Source organism: Gorilla gorilla, chromosome 22 (assembly GCF_029281585.2).
Source record: "Gorilla gorilla gorilla isolate KB3781 chromosome 22, NHGRI_mGorGor1-v2.1_pri, whole genome shotgun sequence".
In the NCBI taxonomy this organism is placed as follows: Eukaryota; Metazoa; Chordata; class Mammalia; order Primates; family Hominidae; genus Gorilla; species Gorilla gorilla.
In genome coordinates, this window is record NC_073246.2 from 44,576,475 (window position 1) to 44,601,466 (window position 24,992).

Here is a 24,992-nt window from a genome sequence, read left to right on the forward strand (position 1 = left end):
TGTGTCTCTCTTTAACTTCCTCCACTTCTGAAGTCACCTGCAGTGACTTGGTGTGGACTTGGTCACCTCACTGTCCCCCCAGCCTCTGGCCCAGGAACCATGTCTTTGGAGGAGGTTCTCCTGCTGGCAGCTGGTTGCATCTGGCATGCTTGGATTCCTGCAGGCGGCTGGTTGCAACTAGCTTGCTTGGATTCTTCCCAGATTCACAGCCATAGGGTGGGCGTTTCATGAAATCTCCAAATTCCAAGGGCTCTTGACAGACTACCTCCATCCTGATCAGAAGGGGTGATGCCGGTTGCACGGTCTCTTAGAGCTTAAAACTCTAGCTTCTTCTCTGCTCCTCATTCCAAACTAAACAAATTGTTGCGTTGGATTATTCTTTCAAAATACTTCTTGCCTTAATGCCATCCTTTAGATTTTGGTGGCCGGCTCCTGGTGTGGACCGCATCTCACAGGTGGACTCCCTGGTTTCTGCCTCCTGTTACCCCTCACAGTTATCTCTCCCTTGAGTCCTGCTACCTTCCAGAAAAATAGGCTCCAAACACACTTTCATCCCATCACTCCCAGCATGGAGTTCTCCAGTGGCCTGTTGGCTGCAGGACACTCTCCAGCCCCCCGCATTGGGATGTCTGGCCCCAATCCACCATAATGTACTTGTCTCCAATCTGCTGAGCTGCATGAATGCCCACCCCAGCCCAGCGGGCACTCCCCTTCTGCAAACCTCCAAGCACATTCCCCCTCTGCACACTGTCAATCTTCCTGTCCCCGCCCCGAACCCAAAGGCCCCTCCTATGGCTGGGGATCCACTGGCAGCTGCCTAACCCTTCCTATGCTCCTGGACGTTTGGTGCAATCTGGAGCACGCTCAAGCCGGCATTTGAAATAACCTGGAACACGTTTACATCATGGAAAATATGGAAAATAGGCTGATTGGCTTCCACTCCCTTTTAGAGCTGGCAAGAAAAATAATTGATGACTAAACAACCTAACGACCAACAAATATAAAAAGTCATAGCCCAACCGTGATCAAATAAGGCTCCAGCATTCCTCCTTGGAGGGACTCTGAGCCATCTGGTGTCATTTTCCTTTCCAATCCGGGAACATTCTGGAGATCCTGACATCCAGCTAACATGGGCGATGCTTCCTGACAACCCTACCCCTTCCATTCCCCAGTCACTACTGCTTCAAGATGCAGTGGAAGGAGAAAAATCAGACGCCTCAGTAGCGTGAGTGAAAGTGGGGTGTGTGGTGAGACACATACAGAGGGGAGAGGGCCAGAGGACGGCGCCGTGCGACACACACCATTGCTCCTTTTGTTCCCGGTTTCAGCCAAGTTGTGCCGCGGGTGACTCTCCACCAGATGAGCTCTGTGCGTGCACGGCCAGTATTCTCGGCCATTCTGGCTTAGAGAAAAGCTTTCTATATTCCAGAATGGCTCTAGGCCTCCTCCTCCTCCAATTAAATGTGTTTTAAAAGAGGTCTTAGAGCCCAGGCAGTTAGATCTTAGGAAAAGACAAATACAGTGGAAGCTGGAGGCAAGCTTATCCTTTCCAAAGAGGGAGTGCTTCCTGTGTTAATTTGTTATTGAAGAGCATGATGAAGATTCAGCTCCACTGAGACTGAGCCAAGAGTTGACTCATTCATGGGAGCAACATAACGGGCTGTGAGAAGCCAAAGGATTAAGCATCTGGGAGCCAAGACTGATCTTGAGTGGCCCAGAAATGCAACCCAAGGATCTTGGGCCCAAGGGCCAGGAAGGTTTCTGCAGCCCCCTGGAGCATTCACAGAGGCTCCGTGTCCGTCCACTTTTCCCTCTGTTGCTGATGTGATGGCTCCTGCCCTCAGCTTACCAGACTCCTCGGAGAGGCTGGCCTCTGAATAGGTTGAATGGGCTTGAAGGGGGCTGGACTCCATTTGGGTGGATGAGCAGGCCCAGTGCCCCTGTATGAGGGGAGGGTGTCTTGGTAAGCCTGTTTTTGTGTCAGGTCCCCAGGGCACCTTCCTCTGAGTCTCTTGCGTGGGAGAAGTTGCTGGACACGCCTCTCGGGCTCTGTCCCCGCCGGCACTGTGTGGGATCCATGCTGTTCTCCCTCCAGCCCTTGCCCCACCTCCTGGAGCCCTTCTCTGCTCCTGGTCACTACCCGCCCCCCACCTCCAGCACTAATTTTCTAGGGACAAGGGGCAGGGGAAGGAGGAGAAGAAAGAGTCCTTGCTGCTCCTCAGAGGAGACGCAGGAGAAGAAAGTCGGGGAGGAGTGGGGAGCCACGGTGGCAGGAGTGATGGCAAAGCCCCTTCCTGCTGCCCACGCAGGTCCTGGCTTTCTCTCCACCCACTGCACCATCTCCAGGGCTGCTCTCATGGTGGGAGCCAGAGAGACACTGAGAAGAGGAAGGAGGATCCAAGAGGAGCCCAGCACACCCGGCTTCTCTGCTGCCCACCCTCCACTCCGTCCTCCCAGCCCAGGCCCTTCCTAGGCAACCCTGGCACGGGTCCTCACTGGCCACACTGAGGCCATCAGCAAAGCACCTGGCCTCTTCACGCCTTGGGCTCTGGGTCTGTAAGGCAGTGAGGCTGAGGTTCCTGGGACAGCTGGGTACTGTGGACTTGCCCAGCTGAGCACAGGCATCAGGGGCTAGAGGGGCCCTAGTCCCGATGACGACCGAGTGCCCTCTCCACCTGGGGAGCTTGGAGGACTTTGCTCTGCACTTAGGGCCACGCTTCAAGCCCAGTGCCTCTTATGACTGAGTCTCTGGGGAGAAATGAGCCCTCCAGTGCCAAATGACCCACCACTAAAAGGCCTTTTGAGGCAGGGCCTCTCCTGAGCCCACGCAGGCACGTGGTGGGAGATGAGAGGGTGTGGGCTCACTTCTTGACATTCTGTGTGAATGAGGTCATTCATAGGGTGAGGGGAGAATCAAGGGGACAGAGGGGCCTCTAGTCCCCAGCACTTGGGCTCAGCTGGCAAGTCCACAGTGCCCGGCTCTCCCGAGAACCTCAGCCTCACTGCCCTACAGACAAAGAGCCCAAAGTGCAGGGAGGTCAGTGCCACACAGGTTTTATTTTTTCACATTATTGGTGTTTAAAATTGTAAAGATTTTCCACGTTACCTGTAACCATCAAACCACATGTATTGCCCCTAGTTAATCACCATGAACAGCTTGGTGTGTATACCCCTCCATATTCACTGTGTTTCTTCTTCCAGAAATGAGCTCATTCTCTATACATTACTCCGTAACTTGTTGTTTTTACCTAGTAAGGAGTCATGGGCGTTCCACCAGGTGAATACTTGCATGCTTGTCTTCATCTTCTTAACAACTACCTGACACTGCAGTGTCTCGGTCTGTCTGAACTTAAACAGCTAGACATTGAGTTCTCAGAGTCTGGAGGCTGGAGTCCAAGATGAGGGTGTGGGCAGGTTCTGTTCCTGGGGAGGCCTCTCTTCCTGGCTTGCATACAGCTGCCTTCTGGCTGTGCCCTCATGAGGCAGAGCAAGAGACAGCTCTGGTGTCTTTGGCCCTTGTAAGGACACCAACCCCATCCCGTGGGCCCCACCCTCAGGAACTCCTCCAAACCCAATCACCTCCCAAGGCCCCACCTCCTAATCTTACCCACTGGGGATGAGGGCTTCATTATATGAATTTGGGGTGGGGGTGCCTCAACATTCAGACCCCAGCACCATGGGACCACTAATGTGGCATCCTGCCTGTGGAGAGATGCACAGACTGACCCATCCAGACAGCACAGTGGAGCACGCTCTTTCAACCCACCTGCACCTGACCACAGTGGGCACTCAGGAAGAAGTGGGTAGAGCGAGTGAATGAATGCATGAGCAAGTCAAAGACATGAACACATGACATCTGACTGTCTCCCTGTGTGCTCGTGTTTCATTCTGATACATCCCTCCCTAAATTCATCTGCTGAGACAAAGGATTTTAACTGGTGTTTCTACACTGCTTTCCCCAAGATGTGGCAACCCACACCCCACCAGCAACACCTGTGACGTCTGCCGCCCTGTGTCCTTGTAGCACCTCTCTTACCAGGTTTCCAAATGTTGCTAAACTGCTGGGTCAAGGAATAGCATCTGCCTGGGGTTAGCCTCACTTGTGTGGATTTTTTCTTCTCCTCTTGGCCGCTGACTGCTCCTGGTCTATGCCTGTTCCATTGGCTGCACTGTCCTTCCCTGCCTCTTGGCCAGAGGCTGTCGTGTGTCAGTGACAGAAACGTTTTGGCTGTCGTCTGCACAGCCAGTATTCTCTCCCCATCACCCTGGGCCTCGTGATGATGGGGGCGGGGGGGCAACATCACAGAGATCCCAGTGCATTTTCGACTTCGTCACTGTCACCATCCTCTCTTGTTCATTTGGGGGATACAGTCGCCATCAGCTCAACAGAGCAAAAGAGAGGGAGGCCACCTGCATCCGCCAGGTGCTGAAATGGGTCCAGGCAGCTGCCAGAGTGACGTTTCCAACTTGATACAGCACCTGTGATCGGCAGTAGTACCCATGACAACATTTATTTAATTGACCAAACACGAACATTATAGAGGAAGTTGATCATTTAAATGATATACTTGAAATTCATCTGAGTAAGGAAGCTGAGAACAGTCAAAGAAGCTAATTTAAAAAATAAAAAAATAAAAAAACCACCTAATCCGCTGAATTCTAATCATGCCGAGTGCTTATCTCTCCCACCAGACATACAGCGAGCGCCTTGCAGAGTCTCACGGCGGCACTGTCTTCTCTTTTGCAGCACTCCCTACAAAGTGAGACCTGTGGCCATCAAGCAACTCTCTGGTAAGGCCCTGCTGTCATTTTTTAAACTAAAAGAAGGAAAAAGAAATCTTGAGCTTGCCCCTGTGATAAAATATAAACTAGTTAAGCATGTGAATCTAAGCATTTGAAATGTATATGAGTTACCTTTGAAGCATTTATCTATATGTTAGTTAAGCATTTGAATCTGCATTTGAAGCCGATACCACTGCAGAATCTGAAACCTTGTACTACTGTAAGGGCTCTGCCTTTCTAACCTCAGGGAGAATAGCATCTGCCTGGGGTTAGCCTCCCTTGTGTGGATTTTTTCTTATTCCTTTTGGCCACTGCCTGTTCCTGGTCTATGGCCGTTCCATTGGCTGCACTGTCTGTTCCTGCCTCTTGGCCAGACGCCATCCCAAGGACTTTGCAGATGCAGATGCAGGGCGGCATCCACTCTGGTCTTCCTGGCGCTCTGTCCAGGTGCTCTGTCCTCCCCCCTCCACTGTGAGTTGCCAAGGCAGGCATTTGTGGCCCCTGGGATGCCTTGGGGTGCCTCATACAGTTACTTGGGCCGCTGTGTTATAATCCTTTTTCTTGTTTTTAAGACGGAGTCTGGCCCTGTCGCCCAGGGCTGGAGTGCAGTGGCACGATCTCGGCTCACTGCAACCTCTGCCTCCCAAGTTCAAGTGATTCTCCTGCCTCACCCTCCCAGGTAGCTGGGATTACAGGCGTGCACCACCAAGCCTGGGTGATTTTTTTTGTATTTTTGGTAGAGACGGGGTTTTGCCATGTTAGCCAGGCTGGTCTCGAACTCCTGACCTCAGGTGATCCACCTGTCTCAGCCTCCCAAAGTGCTAGGATTACAGGCGTGAGCCACAGCACCCAGCCTAGAATCCCTTTTCCATTTGATTTTTATCACTTTTTTTATGTGTGATTTATACATCATAAAATGCCATTTAAGTGCCTATTTTGATGAGTTTTGAAAAATGTGTACACCCTTGTAACCATCACCAAAATCAAGACATTTGCACCACCTAGAAAATCTCTCTCTTGCCCCCTCCAGTGTGTCTCAGTCCACAACCGACCTGCTTTCTGACATCATCCATGAGATTTCTTTTTGAGAGTTTCATATATAAGAAATTACATGGTACATGTACTCTTTTTTGACTCAACATAATGTTTTTGAGACCCATCCATGTGCTGTGTGTAGAGACAGTTCATGCTTTGTATTGCTAAGTGGTATCCCATGGTGTAGGTTGTACCACAGGGCGTCTTCCATTCACTGTGGATGGACATTTGGGTTGTTACCAGTCTGGGGGCTTTTAAGAATAAGGCTGCTGTGAGCATTAAAGTACAAGTATTGGTGGAAACGTATATTTGTATATATTTCATTTCGCTTGGCTAAATACCTAAGATACCTATAACCTTGCCAACTTTTTTATACAGTTAAACATATACTTAACCGTCTTCCCTAAGAGTGGATATAAGAGTCTGTAGAGTGTTCCCCAGTCTGGGTTTGTCTGACGTTTCTCTCATGACCAGCCTGGGTGTGGTGGGTTTTGGAAGGAATACATGGGGCGCATGACAGCCAGGTAGGACCACGGGCTTCTCCACTGCAGAGTTACTGTTGATCTCCTTCCCTGCTCTTCTTTTAAAGCAAGTCACTAAGTCCAGCCCACCCAAACAGAGGAGAGAAAAACCGAGGTTCGTTTTCTCTACACAGATATTCATTTCTCCAGCACCATTTGTTGAAAAGATGATCTTTTCTCCCACTGAATTACCATGACACCTTTGTGGAAAATCAATGGGCCATGTATGTGTGAGTCTTTTTCTGGACTCCAGATCCTGTCGTGTGAATTTACGTGTCTTAAAACAACAGCACACCATCTTGACTACCGTAGATAAATAGTAGGTCTTGAAATCAGGTACTCGAAGTTATCTCTGGTTTCTTTTTTCTTTTTCAAAAATGTTATTGCTTTTATTTTCAAATAAATTTTAGAATCAGTCTATGAATTGCTTCCAAAAAAACAGTCTGCTAGGATTTTGACTGAAGTTGCATTAAATATACAGACCAGTGTGGGAAGAATTAATATCTTAAGAATGTTGAGTCTTCTGATTCATAAATGTGGTCTATCTCCCCATTCATTTGGGTTTCCTTTCATGTTTCTCAATAATGTGTTACCATTGTTAATAGGGAGTACTTAATAAATACTGATAAATACATCACTATTTCATGTATTTAATGGTACTGCAAATGGATTTCTTTTTCATTTCAATTTCCAGTAGTTTTTAGTGTATAGGAATTGGCTTCTGTATGGGACCTTGCTAAACTCATTTATTAGGTCTAGTACCTTTTTGCAGATTTCCTATGATTCTATAGATGATTTTCTTATAGTGCTGGTCTTCTGACAACAAATTCCTTCTGCTTTTGTCTGAAAAAGTTTTTCTTTGCTGTTTTGCTTTTTTTTTTTTTTCGAAGAGAGAGAGAGATAAAGTCTCTCTCTGTTGCCCAGGCTGGAGTGCAGTGATGTGGTCATAGCTCACGACAGCCTTGACTTCCCAGGCTGAAGCAATCCTCCCTCCTCAGCCTCCCAAGTAGCTGGGACTATAGGCACACACCACCATGCCGGGCGAATTTTTTAAGTTTTTATAGGGACAAGGTCTCACGATGTTGCCCAGGCTGGTCTCAAACTCCTAAACTCAAGTAATCCTCCCTCCCTGAGATTACAGACATGAGCCACGATGCCCGACTGACAGTGTTTTTATTTCATCTTCATTTTGAAAGGATATTTTCTGGCCATAGAGAATTTTAGTTTCACAGTTTTCCAGCACTGTGAATATGTCTTCTCATTGTGTTTTAGCTAGTACAGCTTCTAATGAGAAGTCTGTGATGTCTTATCTTTGTTCCTCTGTGTGCAATGTGTCTTCTTCCCTCTGGCAACTTAAGATGTTTTCTTTATCACTGGTTTGCAGGAATTTGATTATGATGGCCTTGGTATGGTTTTCTTTTGGTTTAACCTGCGTGGTGTTCATTGATCTTCTTGGAACTTTGGGATCATATTTTTCATGAAATCTGGAACTTTTTCTGCTCTCCTCTGTCTCTCTCCTTTACCCTGGGACCCTAATTACCTGAATGATAGACAGCCTGAGAGCGTCCCCTGACTCACTCACACTGTTTCTTTCTTTCCAGACCTTTTTTTCTGTTTGCTTTATTTTTCTTAGACTTTTCCGTGACGTCTTCCATTGCACTGGTCTTCCCTCCTGCAGTATCTAGTCTGCTGTTAATCTCGTTCAGTGAAATTTTCATTGCAGATATTGCATTCTTCATCTCTAGGAATTATGTTTCCCTCCTTTTTCATATCTCCCATTTTTACATCTCCCATTTATGCCTCATTATGTTTATATTTCCTGTAAATGCTTATACCTCATTATAATTCTGTTTCATGCCATTGTCTGCTAGTTTCCTCCTCTCTGCCATATCCGAGTCTGTCTCTGTTGATTGATTTATCTCCTGGGTATGGGTCATATTTTTCTGATTCTCGTGAATCTGGTAGATCTTGATGGAATGCTGATCACAGGAATGCACGCTGGTTCATCATCTGGTTTTGTTTCTCCCAGGTAGAGTGTTGGGCTTTGCCTTGGCAAGCAGTTAAGTTACTTGCACATCAGTTTGATGCCTTCGAGCCCCACCTTTAAGCTTTGTGAGAATGGCTCTAGAGGGCCCTTACCCCAGGGATAGCTCAGTCCTACTAAGACTTGATCCCTTTGGGGTCTCCCCCAAACTCCTGGCTGATCACCAAATTCCACTCTGGCTGTTTAGAGTGCAAATGTTTGGAGATGAGAATGAAAGCGCCAGGGCCTTGAAGGTCGTTGCAAGGATGCTGGCTTTTATGCTGAGTGGCGTGGGCAGCTATTAGAAGGCTTTCAGGAGAGGAGTGACCTCATCACATTTGTGTTTTAAATCTTGCTCAGGGCGCTGGGTCGAGATCACGAAAGGGAAGTGGCAGCAAAGGTGGAGGCAGAGAAATCCAAGAGGAAGCTATTTTTTTGGGAGGAGATGGAGGCCTAGGCCGGGGTGGGGGCCATGGAGGTGATGAGGAGCGCAGGTTCCAGCAGGTTCTAAAGGAAGAGACAAGCTTTTTCCTAAGTGGAAGCGGGATATAGAGACCCATCCGGGGCTTCTTTGACCTGAGCACTGAGCGCCACGGCCCAGGGAGGGGGTTGCTGCGGGTGGGCTTGGCCTGCTCATCAGACATCAGGTGCATGAGGAGCAGGCAGAGTCAGGGCAGGCCGCCTCTCGGCTGTCAGCTCCCAATGGATGGTGTTGAAGTCTGGGACTTGGTGAGGCCAGCAGGGAGTGAGTGAGTGCCAGCAGGAGGGGCCAGGCCTGTGCCGGACGGAGACCGAACCCATCCGTGGGAGAAGGACGCTGGTGACAGGACACCATCAGGAGCAGAGGGAAAGCCATTAAGCCCTGGAGGCAGGAAGAGGCAAAGGCTGGCCTGGTGCGGGTGGGATGCCGCAGGGCTCTCGCAGGCCAGCGAAGACAGGCGAGATGGCTGTGCTCAGAGTTAGAAGAGCATCTCTGGGAGCAGAGGAAAGAGGGATTTCTGTGTCGCTTGGGGGCCCATCCAGGACCAGTGGGAGATGGAGTTGGGCTCATTGAGGGAAAGAGGTGAATGGAAGGAAGTTGGAACCAGCTGTCCTAAGGCCGGAGCTGCTCCTCCCTGGAGGACTCCGGCAAAGGCTGCTGGCCTTGGGCTGTGCGGGCACCCAGTGGCTGAGAGATCGGTGCCCTCTGCAGCCCTCCTGGAACTTGGATCCTAGGAGCCACCAAGGGGCTTGAAAAATAATCCATCCTGAGAAACACAAAGGCTCACATTAAACTTCGCATTGTAAAGTTTTGAGTAAAAGAACAATAAGGGGCATTTCTTCTAAAGGTGCCAGGATGAGAAAAAGCAGAAAACAGTGCTGCACCTCCAGGCTCTGCACCGTCTCTGCAGAGGGCTGGGGCTGGTTCAGGAGCATTCGGCCCAGGCTGTGATCTCCTCGAGAAGGTCGTCAGGGCCCAGGCTCCCGCCAGCCCTCATGGCAGCACGAGGCCGGCACGAGACAGGTGCTTCAGGTGTTTGTTGAGAGCTGCACACACTTCTGCTGGGCTGGGCAAGACTTCCCTCTTCAGAGAGGATGAGCGGCCACACGGAAGGCCAGGCTGGGTGTCCCTCCGGGCCAGCCAAGGAGCACTGCGCTTATTCTGCAGTGAGGAGTCGCTGGCTCTCCAGGGGAGCTGCATTTTCCTAGCAGCGTCAACCCCTCCCACATCTCCATAGTCACATCCTGGCTGGGCTAACACCACCTTTCCCCGCCTCTGGGTGCGTGGGGACCCCGCTCTCCAAATAGGCCAGTGTTCCAGGCTTTTCTTTAGGAGACAAAGTCGGTGTCAGGTAGACCCCCCCACCCCACCAAACACACACACACGCACACGGCTTTCCTGAGAAATGTGTTTAGAGAACATTTTTTCCATTTGGGGTTTGTCCTTAGGAATTCTTCACTCTCTCTATGGCAACAACCTTCCCTCTCCCATCCATCGGCCTTGGGTCACAGAGCCACTGAGCCGTGGCCCAAGGTCAGGAGTTAGCTCTAGCAATGCAGCCCTGAGTTCTGGCCTGTAAGCAGCCCCAGGTGCCCTTGTGAATCAACAGACCACATTTCCAGTGGCAATAAAAGACCCTCAGAAAAGGAAATGGGAGCTGTTTCTAGACTAGCACAAGGCTCAGGGGGTGAGGGGGCGGGGGGCAGGGAGGCCAATGCCATGCAGCCCCACACCCAGCCTTTCCCAAGACCCTGGGTTCCTCACTGATTCTCAGCAGGTTTCAGTAAATGCCTCTAACGGGCCCGGTGGAACTGTGCAATGCAGAAACACCCCGGGGTTTTGCTGTTTTGCTACTTAAATATTCAGGAAATAGTAAAGAGAAGAGTATTATCAAAAACGTGACTTTTCATAGAAAAGGAAGAATAGGCCAGCCCTGGCCTGGGTCCACAACCCCAGTGTGAGCTGCAGAGACTTCTCTGGAGTGGTGAACAGCTCCTGCCGGGAAAGAGCATGGCACAGCCTCGTTCTCCAGCATAGAGCAGAAGGAATGGCCCCGTCCATACGAAGGTCTGTGTTCACCAAGCATCTTCTGTAGAAAAATGCTCTCTTCGCCTGATCATGGGAGGGAATCAAATGGATAGAGCGTTTCTCCCTTTTGTGACTAAAATAAAGGTAATAGCGACTACAAAAACCACGACACAGGCTTCTCAGCATCTTTTTATAACAATAGTGCTGATTTTTTGGAAAATCCTTGAGCCTCAATCGCTTTTATTTGATGTAAGCTGCTCAAACTCAAAGAGTGGTGTTTTCCAGATTATAAAACACAGATCTCAGCTGATGGCGGTTGACGGGTGTCCCCCGAGTGCCCTCGGCTGCCAGGAGCTGGCAGGGGAGATGCCCGTGATGAGGACTGAATGCTGTGATCACAGCACGCGGGAAAAGGACAGGGCCTCCCTCAGCGTGGCAGATCGCGGGGGTCCATGGGTCCGTGTGATCTCATGACCGTATCAAGGGGATTGTGTCTTTTTGACCAGAGCGTTAGGGAAAGCGTGCTGCAGTCACACGCCAGGATGGCCCCCCACGGCCCAAGTCCTGTAGGAGAGCCAGGGGCCATCACGATTTTCTTAGGCACAGCAGCAGTTGAACTGTGCTGTCACACTTAACCCAAGCGATGACAGCCTCTTCAACTAGGACAGTGCGGTAGGGGTCTGGTTCTGCTTGTTCTCCCCCGCATTCCTGCCTGCCCTAGGACCCAGGACCTGTCTCTAGTCACACACACCCTGTCCAGCCTCTGCATCTGGCCCCCGCGGAGACCCACACCACATTCTACTCCCCTGGCAAGAAACCGAGGGTGACTCGGAGGCTTCCAGTTCCCAGCAGCTTTATTGGCGTTGCTGTTTCCATAGAAGGACAATAAAAGGGGGCCATAAGGAGGCGCATCCGCAGAGTGCGTGCTTGAGCTTCTGCAAGCCAGAGGAGGCCGGTGGCCGGCATGGCGGGCAGGCTGGCTGGCTGTGCCCCACAACATGCATGTGAAGAGGTTTTGGGGGCAGCCATGGAACCCCGGAGCTGCCCCCACATGAGAGTTCCCCCAGGTGGTGACCAAATGCATCTGAAGTCCAGCCGCAGTCCAGATGCAGACGCACTGTAACTGTAAAACACACAGCAAATTCTGAAGGCTTAGTATGAAAAAGAATATAAAAATCTCAGTCATTTTTATATTGATTTCATGTTTCCTGGTTGAGATGTCATTGATATAACATAAAGCCCACCATTTTAAAGTGTACAACCTCAGCCAGGCGCGGTGGCTCACGCCTGTAATCCCAGCACTCTGGGAGGCTGAGGCAGGCAGATCACCTGAGGTCAGGAGTTTGAGACCAGACTGGCCAACATGGTGAAACCCTGTCTCTACTAAAAATACAAAAATTAGCCAGGCATGGTGGTGCACATCTGTAATCCTAGCTACTTGGAAGGCTGAGGCAGGAGAATCGCTTGAACCTGGGGGGTAGAGGTTGCAGCAAGCCGAGATCACACCACTGCACTCTAGCCTGGGTGACACAGTGAGACTCTATCTCAGAAAAAAAAAGTGTACAACCTCAGTCTTTTTTAGTGTCTTCATTTTGTTGTGCAACCATCACCACTATTTAATTCCAGAACATTTCCATCAACCCAGAAAGAATCCCTGTACCTGTTAGCAGTCCTTCTCCATCCCCTTCACCCCCCAGCCCCTGGCAGGCCCTGTTCTCTGTCCTGTGCATTCTGACCTTTCACATAACAGAATCCGTGGCCTTTCCAGCCTGGCTTCTTCCACTTTGCACACTATGTTCCAGGCTTCCCGCGTTGTGGCACATGACAGCTCTTTGTTCCTTTGTGGCTGGATGACGTTCCGTTGCGTGGCTGCGTCGTGTGGCTGCATCGTGTGGCTGCGTCGTGTGGCTGCGTCACGTGGCTGCGTCACGTTTGGTTGATCCGTTCATCAGCTGATGGACATTTGGGCTGTTTCCACAAAGGCTATTGTGAATGATGCTGCTGCAAACGTTTGTGTGCAAATTTTTGTATAAAAGATACATGGTGAAATGAGGTATTTTGAGGTACATTGGATTAAATGAAATATTAAAAATTTTTTTAAAGTCTAGCCGTCTTGAAGGGGAAGCCCTGAGAGAAGTGCTGAAAGTTCGCAGCAGAGGATACCGGATGCTGCGGGTGTGCCAGGCTGGCCTGTCCAGGAGGTCCCTGCAGCCTGGATGGGAGGTCCCTTACCCACTAATGGGTGCCTCCTCCGACCCCTGAGTCCCCCTGCCTGAGGACTTCCTCTGTGCGCGGCACACGCAGCTGCCCCGAGGTCAGTCCTCCCCAGTGAGAGGGAGCTGAAGGACAGGTGCCCAGCTTCTTCGCTCCACAGTGGGACCATTCTCTGACATCATCAATGCAGTTGCTCAAAGGGAGCTCAGAGCGAGGAGTCACCTGTGCATCAACTCACCCTCTGGGAGCTCTCTTCCCTTCCATGCCTCAATCCCCCACTCCCTCCCAGGGCTTCCTGGGCTGGCCTCCAAGTGCACCACTAGCCCCCAGCTCCTTGTCTCCAGTGGGCTTTTGAGGATCTCCAACTAAGAACCTTAGACTCCAAGACAGGTCAAGCCCCCTGGCATACTCATTTGTCATTTGGATGAAATAGCCTTAGGAGAGCTACTTAACCCCACTGAACTTCCATTTCCCTTACAAAATAGGAACTCTAATGCATACCTTGCATGGTTCTTGGGAGGATAAATGAAGTAATTTATGCAAAATGCTGAGCACAGTGCCTGCCACTTGGTAAGCGCCCAGTAAATGGTTGTTATCATTGAAAACGACCTAGGGGGCATTTTTGAATGGCTAAAGTTATGTCTCTCTGGAATTGCTGAATTTTAATAGAACAAGAATGCTTCCTAAGGTCTAAAACAAAAGGCGGAGGACTGGCTGTGTCTGCCCTGGAAGCCAAGTTAATGCTGGAAGTCTGCGCGTAGACATGTTGCTCATGAGAAATAATAATGCTCCTTAATAATATTGTCTATTTCAGTGCAATTTCAGTCTAGAAGGCTTTATAAGCAAAGCCGCAGTCATCCTTACTTGCATTCTTTTTGAAACAAAAAGACTGCAGTGTATAAATGAAAAATAACCATTTCTGGAATGGTGTGTTCAGACGGATTCCCCTTAGAGTAGCCTAGCCAACAAAGACAGCAGCAGCCCTTAGCATGCCACTGTCAGAGATATTGATCACAAACAGTAATACAGAAGCCTTCAGAATGGAAGTGTCCTGACAGCAGATTTGAGTAAAATGGAGATGATGACAGCCGAACATTGCTGCACGGACCTCAAGAATGCAAACGTTAGGACTGCCCTCCCTGCTCCTAGGCATTTGTGAGAACCAGGCCAACCCATACCCACCCACTGCTGTGTCCTGCCTGACTGCAGTGAAATGCACAGATCATGTGGGTGCAGTTTGATGAGTTTTGTTTTGTTTTTTGTTGTTTTTGTTTTTGAGAAGGAGTTTCGCTCTTGTTGCTGAGGCTGGAGTGCAGTGGCGCGATCTCGGCTCACTGCAACTTCTGCCTCCTGGGTTCAAGCAATTATCCTGCCTCAGCCTCCTGAGTAGCTGAGATTACAGGCGCATGCCACCATGCCCAGCTAATTTTTTGTATTTTTAGTAGAGACAAGGTTTCACCATGTTGGCCAGGCTGATCTCGAACTCCTGACCTCAGGTGATCCACCTGCCTCAGCCTCCCAAAGAGCTGGGATTTACAGGCATGAGCCACTGTGCCCAGCCACAGTTTGATGAGTTTTGATAGAAGTGCATGTGTTAGATCTTTCAGGAATCACCACCCAAACCAGAAATACCATTTGACCCAGCAGTGACATTTATATATATACCCAAAGGAATATAAATCATTCTATTATAAAGATATATCTACGTGTATGTTCATTGTAGCACTATTCACAATAGCAAAGACATAGTATCAATCCAAATGCCCATCAATGATAGATTGGATAAAGAAAATGTGGTACATGTACACCATGGAATACTATGCAGCCATAAAAAGGAACAAGATCATGTCCTTTGCAGCGACATAGACAGAGCTGGAAGCCATTATCCTCAGCAAACTAATGCAGGAACAGAAAACCAAACACCACATGTTCTCACTTATAAGTGGGAGCTGGACAATGAGAACACATGGACACAGGGAGGGGAATAACACACACTGGGGCCTGTCGGGAGGGTTGGAGGAGGGAGAGCATCAGGATAAATAGCTACTGCATGCTGGGCTTAATACCTAGGTGATGGGTTGACAGGTGGAGCAAACCACCATGGCACACGTTTACCTATGTAACATCCCTGCATGTCCTGCACATGTGTCCCAGAACTTAAAATTAAATTAAATTTTTTAAAAGTGCACGTGCATGTAACCGCCACCACAATCAAGACAGAGGACATTTCCATCACCCTAGAAAAATGTCCCTGTACCCCCTTCAAGGCAGTCCTCACTGTGGAGTGCTCTGCCTATTTTTGAGTTTCACGGAGTTGAAATCATACAGCACAAGCTCTTTGTGTCTGGACTCTTTCACTCAACATCATTTTTGTTTGTTTGTTTGTTTGTGTGTGTGTTTGTTTTTTGAGACAGGGTCTCACACCTGTTGCCCAGGCTGGGGTGTGAGGCACAATCATGGCTCACTGCAGCCTCGACCTCCTGGGCTCAGGTGATCCTCCCACCTCAGCCTCCGAGTAGAGACATGTTGCCCACGCTGGTGTCGAACTCCTGGGCTAAAGCAATCCGCATCATGATGTTTGTAAGATCCATTCGTGCAGTTATTTCCTTTTGTACTGCTGAGCACTGCACGCCTCGCTCATTCATTCTTCTGTGGAGGGACATTTGGGTCATTTCCAGTTTAGGGTTCAGCTACTAGAATTATTGTACAAATCTTATCGTGGGCATCCTTGTCCATGATCTTGGGTCCACCTAGGAGTTAAATGGCTGGCTCATATGCTGTGTTTGTTTAACTTAAGACTTAATTGTTAAGTGTAAGAAACTGCCAAGCTGGGCCGGGCACAGTGGCTCACGCCTGTAATCCCAGCACTTTGGCAGGCCGAGGTGGGTGGATCACTTGAGGTCAGGAGTTCGAGACCAGCCTGGCCAACATGGCAAAACCCCATCTCTACAAAAAGTACAAAAAATTAGCAGGGTGTGGTGGTGTGTGCCTGTAGTCCCAGCTACTCAGGAGGCTGAGACAGGAGTATCTCTTGAACCTGGGAGGAGGAGGTTGCAGTGAGCAGAGGTTGCGCCACTGCACTCCAGTCTGGGCAACAGAGCAAGACTCCATCTCAAAAAAAAAAAAAAAAAAAAGAAACTGCCAAGCTGTTCTACCAAGAGGTTGTACCATTCCACATTCCCACCAGCAGCATCTGAGTGATCCAGCTGTTCCACATCCCTGCAACACTAAGCATTCTCTGCTTACATTTTAGACATTCGAGTAGATGTAAGAGCAATCCTATCTTCTTATAGTTTTAATTTGCATTTCCAAGTAACTTAATGATGTTGAACACGTTGCTATGTCTTATTGACTATTTGAATGTCATATTTTGTGAAGTGTCTGTTCAATAATATTTTGCTCAGGCCAGGTCCGGTGGCTCACGCCTGTAATCCTAGCTCTTTGGAAGGCCAAGGTGGGTGGATTACCTGAGGTCAAGAGTTCGAGACCAGCCTGACCAACATGGTGAAACCTCCTCTCTACTAAAAATACAAAAATTAGCTGGCTGTGGTGGCAGGTGCCTGTAATCCCAGGTACTCGAGAGGCTGAGGCAGGAGAATCGCTTGAACCCAGGAGGTGGATATTGCAGTAAGCTGAGATCGCACCTTGCACTCCAGCCTGGATGACAGAGCAAAAGCTGCATCTCAAAAAAAATATGCAAAAAGGATTTTGCTCATTTTTTAAGCTGGCTTATATTATTTTTGTCACTGGTTTGTAGAAAACTCTACATAAGCTAGGATATAATTCATTTGTCAGATATATGTGGCAAACATTTTTCCCAATTTGTGATTTGCCTTTTTCGTTTTCTTAATGAGGTCATTTGATGAGCAGAGGTTTTTAATTTGATGAATTCCATCCAGTGTAACAAGTTTTTCTGTTGTGGTCAGTACTTCTTGTGTCTTCTCTAATAAGTTTTTTTTTTTTTTTGAGACAAGGTTTCTTGTTGCCCAGGCTGGAGTGCAGCTGTGCGATAAGCTCATTGCAACCTCTGCCTCCCCGGTTCAAGTGATTCTCCTGCCTCAGGCTCCCGAGTAACTAGGATTACAGGCGTTGCCACCACGCCTGGCTAATTTTTTTGTATTTTTAGTAGAGATGGGGTTTCACCATGTTGGCCAGGCTGGTCTTGAACTCCTGACCTCAGGTGATCTGCCCACATCGGCCTCCCAAAGTGCTGAGCCACCGCACCAGCCCCCCAAATTGCTAGGATTACAGGAGTGAGCCACCATGCCTGGCCCTAATAATTTTTTTTTATCCCAAGGTCATGGAGATACGTTTTTAGAAGATTTAGAGTTATAGCTGTTATGTTTTTTCTTAATTTAAAGAAAATTTTTAACAACCCAGTCATTGTTGAGATGTTATGTTTTAATCTGTCATTCATTTCAAGTTAATGTTGTGTGTGTTGTGAAGTAGAGACTGCCATTCATTTTCTTCCCCACGCTGACACCTAGCTGTTACTGCACCACTTGTTAAAAAGACTCCTTTTCCCACTGAATCCATGGCTCCTTTGTTGAAAGTTAATGGTCTCTCTGTGTTTGGGCCTCTCGCTGAACTCTGTTCTGCTTCATTGATCTATTTGTCTATCCTCACACCAACACCACACTGGCTACGTTACTGTGCCCTGGAATCAGGTACTCTAAGTTCTCCATGTGTTCTTCCTCTGCGGTTGTTTTGACTGTATAGGTTCTTTTCTTTTCCCTACAAATTTTAGAATCAACTTGTCAATTTCAAAAAAAAAAAAAAAAAGCCATCTATGACTTTGATTACTATTTTATTTACTATATAATTTGGGGAGGGTAGTGTCTTAACCATACTGAGTCTTCCAACCCATGAACATGATATATCCCTCCACTTATTTAGGTCTCATTTAACTTCTCAAAAGGTTATGACTTTTTCAGGATAAAGGTCCTTCATGTCTTCGGTTAACTTTACTCCAAAGTGTTTTCTGTTTTCTGGTTTTATTGTGAATAGGATTTTATTAATTTTCCAATTGTTTGCTGCTAGTTTATAAAAATATAATAGATTTTTGGACGTTGGCATTGGATCCTGTGAATTTGCTTAATTCATTGGTTAGTTCTAGTTGTTGTTTTATAGGTTCCTATAATTGTCCACAGAGACAATCATGCCATCTAAGAATAATGACAGTTTTAATTATTGCATTCCAATTTTTGGCTTTTATTTCTTTTACTTGTCTTCTTGTACTAGTTGAAACTGCAATACAGTTAAACAAAAGTGAGAGCAGACATCCTCACCTTGTTCCCAATCTTAGCGGAGATGCCTTCGGTCTCTCACCATTACGTACGATGTTAGCCACAGATTTTTTTGTGGATGCCTTTCATGAGGTTGGAAGTCCCCGTCTACTGTTAGTTTTCTGAGAGTTTTTTGTCTCATGTTCTTTGACAAAATTCTTTGTTATTATCAAATGTTCTCTCTACAGCTACTGAGGTGGGTTGAGGAAGTGTCCTCTTTTTCCTTGTTTTCTAATGGTTTTGTCCCATAAAGAGGTATTGGATTTTGTTCCAATACCTTTCTGCATCTATGGGATGAGCATACATAAGGTTTTTCTCCTTTATTCTATTAAGATAATGAATAATACTGATTGATTTTCAAATGTTAAAACCACTTTGCTTTCCTAGGGTAAATGCACTTGTATTTCCAAGAAATGTTCCTAGGAAATTTCCTTGGGTAAACTCACTTGTATTTCCAGGAAATATTTCCAGGAAAATACTTGGGAATAAATGTAACAAAGTATATGTAGGCCCTCTCCCTGATGTGTTTGCTTTTTATGTATTGACTTGTTTTTGTTTTTGTTTTTGTTTTGAGACAGTGTCGCTCTGTCGCCCAGGCTGGAGTGCAGTGGCGCCATCTCGGCTCACTGCAACCTCCGCCTCCAGGCTTCAAGTGATTCTCCTGCCTCAGCCTCCCAGGTAGCTGGAATTACAGGTGTGCACCACCACACCAGATAATTTTTGTATTTTTAGTAGAGACAGGGTTTCATCATGTTGGTCAGGGTGGTCTCGAACTCCTGACCTCAGGTGATCCACCCGCCTCAGCCTCCCAAAGTGCTGGGATTACAGGCGTGAGCCACAGCACCCGGCCGCTTTTTATGTATTGCTAGATTTGATTTCCTAACAATTCGTTAAGAATGTGGCTGTCTATGCTTAAATGGGATATTGATTTGTAATTTTTTTTCTTGCAGTGTCTTTGTCATGTTTTGATATTGGCCCTATAGTGGCCTCATAAAACACATCGGGAAGTTTACTTTCTTCTGTATTTTCTGAAAGACTTTATGTAATTTTGGTATTATTTTGTCCTATGTCCCTTTACACTTAATGTATTTGGGTTTTTTGTGTGTGTCTTTTTAATAGTTAATAACAATGTATTTTATTCTTGAAAATCACTGAGGGTACATTTTGCATTCTCACCACAAAAAAATAACTATGTGGCATAATGTGTATGTTAATTCACTTGATTTAGCCATTCTACAATGTATATATTTCAAAACATCATCTTGACCATGGGAAATGTATCTAATTTTTGTCAATTTGTTAAAACTTTTTTTTAATTCCAATTTTTTTTTTTTTTTTTTTGAGATGGAGTCTTGCTTTGTCACCCAGGCTGGAGTGCAGTGGTGCAATCTTGGCTCACTGCAAGCTCCGCCTCCCGGGTTCACGCCATTCTCCTGCCTCAGCCTGCCAAGTAGCTGGGACTACAGGCGCCCACCACCATGCCCGGCTAACTTTTGTATTTTTAGTAGAGATGGGGTTTCACTGTGTTAGCCAGGATGGTCTCGCTCTCCTGACCTCATGATCCACCTGCCTTGGCCTCCCAAAGTGCTGGGATTACAGGCGTGAGCCACCAGGCCCAGCCCCAACTTTTATTTTACATACAGATCTAAACGTATCACATGCAGGTTTGTTATGTGGTGTGTCGCACCCAGATGGTGAGCAGAGCACCCAAGTCCTTGTTGATACGGTTGGGGTTAGCTCTACCAGTCTTTGTTGATATGGTTGGGGTTAGCTCTACCAGTCTTTGTTGATATGGTTGAGGTTAGCTCTACCAGTCTTTGTTGATATGGTTGGGGTTAGCTCTACCAGTCTTTGTTCATATGGTTGGGGTTAGCTCTACCAGTCTTTGTTGATATGGTTGGGGTTAGCTCTACCAGTCTTTGTTGATATGGTTGGGGTTAGCTCTACCAGTCTTTGTTGATATGGTTGGGGTTAGCTCTACCAGTCTTTGTTGATATGGTTGGGGTTAGCTCTACCACGTTGCTATTTGCTGTTTCTTGATCTTGGGTTTTGTTTTTCTGTTCCTCCTTCTCTGCCTTCTCCTGTGTTAATTGAATAAATTTTGTTTTCCATTTTATTCCTTCTGCTGACTTTTTAGCTGTCTCTTTTTGCATTATTTTTCCTCGGCTGTTATAAGTGTTACAATATGCATCTTTACCTTTTTTTTTTTTTTTTTTTTTTACAATTGATAGACTTCGTTTTTTAGATTCACGGCAAAATTGAGTGAAAAGTGCAGAGCTCCCACATGTTCCCCCGACACACAGACATTCAGCCTCTGCCACCGTCAACGTCCTGCATCAGATTGTATACTGGTTACGGCCGGGCGCAGTGGCTCACGCCTGTAATCACAGCACTTTGGGAGGCCAAGGCAGGCAGATCACTGGAGGTCAGGAGTTCAAGACCAGACTGGCCAACATGGTGAAACCCTGTCTCTACTAAAAATATAAAAATTAGCCAGGCGTCATGGCGCACACCTGTAATGCCAGCTACTTGGCAGGGGAATCGCTTGAATCCGGAAGGCGGAGGTTGCAGTGAGCTGAGATTGCATCACTGCACTCCAGCCTGGGCGACAGAGAGAGACTCTGTCTCCAGACAAAAAAAAAAAAAAAAAGATTGTACATTGGTTACAATCAGTGAACCAACATTGACATATCCTTATCAGCCAAAGTCTATATTCCACCTCAGAATTCACTCTCAGGGCTGTACATTCCCTGGGTTTGGACAAATATATGATGATCTGTGTGTCCCATCCCAGTCTCAGACAGAATCGATTCACTGCCTTCAAAACCCCCTGTGCGCCACCTATTCATCCCTCCCGCCCCAAGCCCCAGATCTTTTTACTGTCTCCATAGTTTGGCCTTTTCCAGAATGTGACGTAGTTGGAATCATACAGAATAAAGCCTTTTCAGGTTTTCTTTCACTTACTAATATGTCTTTAAGATTCTTTTATGCCTTTTTCCGGCATCTTAGCATTGAAGCATATTCCATGGTCTGTATGTATCACAGTTTGTTTGCCCACTCACCTATTGAAGAGCATCTTGGTTGCTTCCAGGTTTGGGCAGTTATGAATAAAGCTGCCATAAATATTTGTGCACAAGTTTTTGTGTGCACATAAGATTTTAACACATTTGGATAAATACCAAGAAGCACAATTGCTGGATCTTTTGGTAACAGCATGTTTAGTTTTGTAAGAAGCTGCCAAACGGTCTTCCAAAGTGACTGGGCCATTTTGCACTCCCAGCAGCAATGAACGAGCATTCCTGCCGCTCCACATCCTCCCCAGCTTTTGTGTTTCAGTGTCTTGGATTTTCACCACTCTGATAGGTGTATTGCAGTATCTTCTTCTTGTTTTAATTTGCAATTCCCTAGTGACATATCGTGATAAGCATCTTCTCATATGCCTGCTTGCCATCTGCATGTCTTCTTTGAGGTGTCTGTTCAGATCTTTTGGCCACTTTTAATCATCCTGAACTTTTCACAATCTATTTAGAATTAATACTGTACTGCCTCACATAAAAAATAAGGACATTGCAGCTATATAAGTCTACTTACTCTCCCACCACCTTTGAGCTATTGTGTCATATGTTTTATATCTGCATACATTTTAAGCCCCATAATACAATATTATAATTTCCTTTTTTTTTTTTTTTTTTGAAATGGAGTCTCACTCTCTTGCCCAGGCTGGAGTGCAGTAGTGAGATCTCAGCTCACTGCAACCTCCACCTCCTAGGTTCAAGCGATTCTCCTGCCTCAGCCTCCCGAGTAGCTGGGATTACAGATGTGTGCCGCCACGCCCGGCTAATTTTTTGTATTTTTAGTAGAGACGGGGTTTCATCATCTTGGTCAGACTGGTCTCGAACTCCTGACCTCAAGTGATCCACCCGCCTCAGCCTCCCAAAGTGCTGGGATTACAGGCGTGATTATAGGCCACTGTGCCTGGCCTATAATTTCTTATTTAAACAGCTAGTTGTTTTCTGAAGAAATTATGAAAATAAACTTCCAGATAGTTTTTTAATAGTTGCCTATATATTTGCCATTTCTGATGTTTTTATTTCTTCTCAACTTCCAACTTATATTATATCCCTTCACTCTAAAGCATTTCTTTTTTCTTTTAATGTTTCTTGCAGTGCATATCTGCTAGTAACTAATTCTCTCAGCTTTTGCTCATTGGAACATGCCTTTTTTTTTTTTTTTTTGAAATGATGTCTTGCTCTGTCGCCCAGGCTGGAGTGTACAATCAGCTCACTGTAACCTCCGCCTCCCGGGTTCAAGCAATTCTCCTGCCTCAGCCTCCCAAGTACCTGGGATTACAGGTGCCCACCACCGTGCCCACCCAGGCACTCCACCCAGGAGGTGGAGGTTGCAGTGAGCTGAGATCTCACTACTGCACTCCAGCCTGGGCAAGAGAGTGAGACTCCATCTCAAAAAAAAAAATTTTTTTTTGTATTTTTAGTAGAGACGAGGTTTCACCATGTTGGCTAGGCTGGTCTCGAACTCCGACCTCAGGTGATCCACCCACCTCAGCCTCCCAAAGTGCTGGGATTACAGGCGTGAACCACCGTGCCCAGGCAAGGAACATGCCTTTACTTTGCCTTCATTGTGAAGGATGAGTTTTCATGGTGTGGAATTCTGCATTCACAGTTTGTTTTCTTTAAGAAGCTTAAAGATATTGACTCCCTTTCTTTCTGGCCTCCATTGTTTCTGATAAGAAGTCAGCTTAATTTGATCATTATTCCTCTGTATGAAGTGTGTCTTTTTTCTCTGGCTGCTTTCTTTGGGGTTTTTTTGTTTGTTTGTTTTGTTTTGTTTTGTTTTGTTTTTGAGATGGAGTTTTTGCTCTGTTGCCCAGGCTAGAGTGCAGTGGTGCGATCTCGGCTCACTGCAACCTCCGCCTCCTGATTCTCCTGCCTCAGCCTCCAAGTAGCTGGGATTGCAGGTGCCCGCCACCACACCCAACTAATTTTTAGTAGAGACAGGATTTCACCATGTTGGCCAGGCTGATCTCGAACTCTTGACCTCAGGTGATCCACCCACCTCAGCCTCCCAAAGTGCTAGGATTACAGGCATGAGCCACTGTGCCCAGGCCTCTGGCTGTTTTCAAGCTGTTGCTTTCTTTCCTTTATCTTGAGGTTTCAGCAGTTGGACTATGATGTGCTTCAGTCTCATTTTCTTCTTATTTATTCTTTTTCATGTTCATTGAGCTTCCATGGACTATGAATTTACCTTTTCAGCAAATTTGCAAAATTGTCAGCCATTACGTGTTATATGTGCCATTCTTTCTCACTAATGACCTGTATGTTAGAAAGTTTGCTGTTGTCTTTCAAGTGACTGCGGCTTTGCGGTTTTTTATAATTTTTTTTTCTTTGCCCTTCAAATTGGGTAATTTCTGTTGATCTGTCCTTGATTTCCCTGACTCTTCCACTGACTCCAGACTTCTGTAAGTTGATCCATGAAGTTTTTTTTTATTTAGGATATTATATTTTAAAATTCTAAAATTTCCACTTGACTCTTTTTCATAGATTTGTCTCTTGAGACTCCCCTCTGTTTATGATTTACTAACGCCGTTTTTGTTTCAGTATTTGCACGTACCTGCAATTGCTGCATTAAAGTCTTGTTTGCTCATTTTGGCATCTGAGCTGGCAAGCGTCCAGGGTGTCTGAGGGATGATTTTCTCTTGGCCATGGGTGACATTTTCCTATTTCTTTGCATGTCTATTTTTTATTGTAGACTAAGATTATGAATAACAGTAGAGACACTGGATTTTCTTATCATTCTCTGAAGAGTGTTAATTTTGCTCCAGCAGTCAGTTCCGTTACTGACTGATGATCTGAACTTCGTGCAGCCTGGTTTTATGCTTTGTTAGGGTAGATCTCCAGACTGACCCTTCTGTGGTTTTAGTAGGAAGCCTGAGGTATTTATCAAGCCCCTCTAACTGGACTACATTTAAACTCCAAACTTTGTCTCCTCCACAGCAGGAGCTGAAACCTCTGCCACACTAGGCCCACAAACATGCGTCATTCAGGGATCCACCAAGGAACAGGGTAGTTTATACAGAATTTGGGTCCCACTGCCATGGCTTCCTCCTTTGGGAACTCTCCTTTCCATTTCCATCCTCTCTGACAACCTAAAACTCTGTCATCTGACACTTCAACTTGGAACTTTCTGCTTAAGTTTTAGCCATCTACATTATAAGGGCACTTTATAGCAAGAAATAGAATATTATTCCATTCTAGGCCAAGCACAGTGGCTCACACCTGACATCCCAGCACTGTGGGAGGCCGAAGTGGGTGGATCACCTGAGGTCAGGAGTTTGAAACCAGCCTGGCCAACATGGTGAAATCCTGTCTCTTCTAAAAAAAAAAATTTTTTAATTAGCTGGGTGTGGTGGCGCATACCTGTAATCCCAGCTACTCAGGAGGCTGAGGCAGGAGAATCCCTTGAACCTGGGAGCCAGAGGTTGCAGTGAGCCGAGATGGCGCCACTGCCCTCCAGCCTGGGTGACAGAGTGAGAGTCCGTCTCAAAAATCAAAAAAAAAAAAGAAATATTCCTCCATTCTTTTATAGGAGCATAGTACTTCATTTTG

The 24,992-nt window shown here is 46.7% G+C and overlaps 1 protein-coding gene across 4 annotated transcripts in view; it reads left to right on the forward strand.

The window, feature by feature from the left end:
• The window catches only part of PDE9A (phosphodiesterase 9A), a 122,088-nt gene that overhangs the window by 40,959 nt on the left and 56,137 nt on the right, over positions 1 to 24,992 (forward strand). For 3 of the 4 annotated variants that reach the window (XM_055373654.2, XM_031005204.3, XM_031005206.3), the window contains exon 4: positions 4,748 to 4,791. In XM_055373654.2, coding sequence (XP_055229629.1) covers positions 4,748 to 4,791 — 44 coding nt within the window. Of the gene's footprint in view, positions 1 to 4,747; positions 4,792 to 24,992 lie in introns of those variants that run through there. The other variant, XM_063702675.1, reaches the window with a different exon arrangement.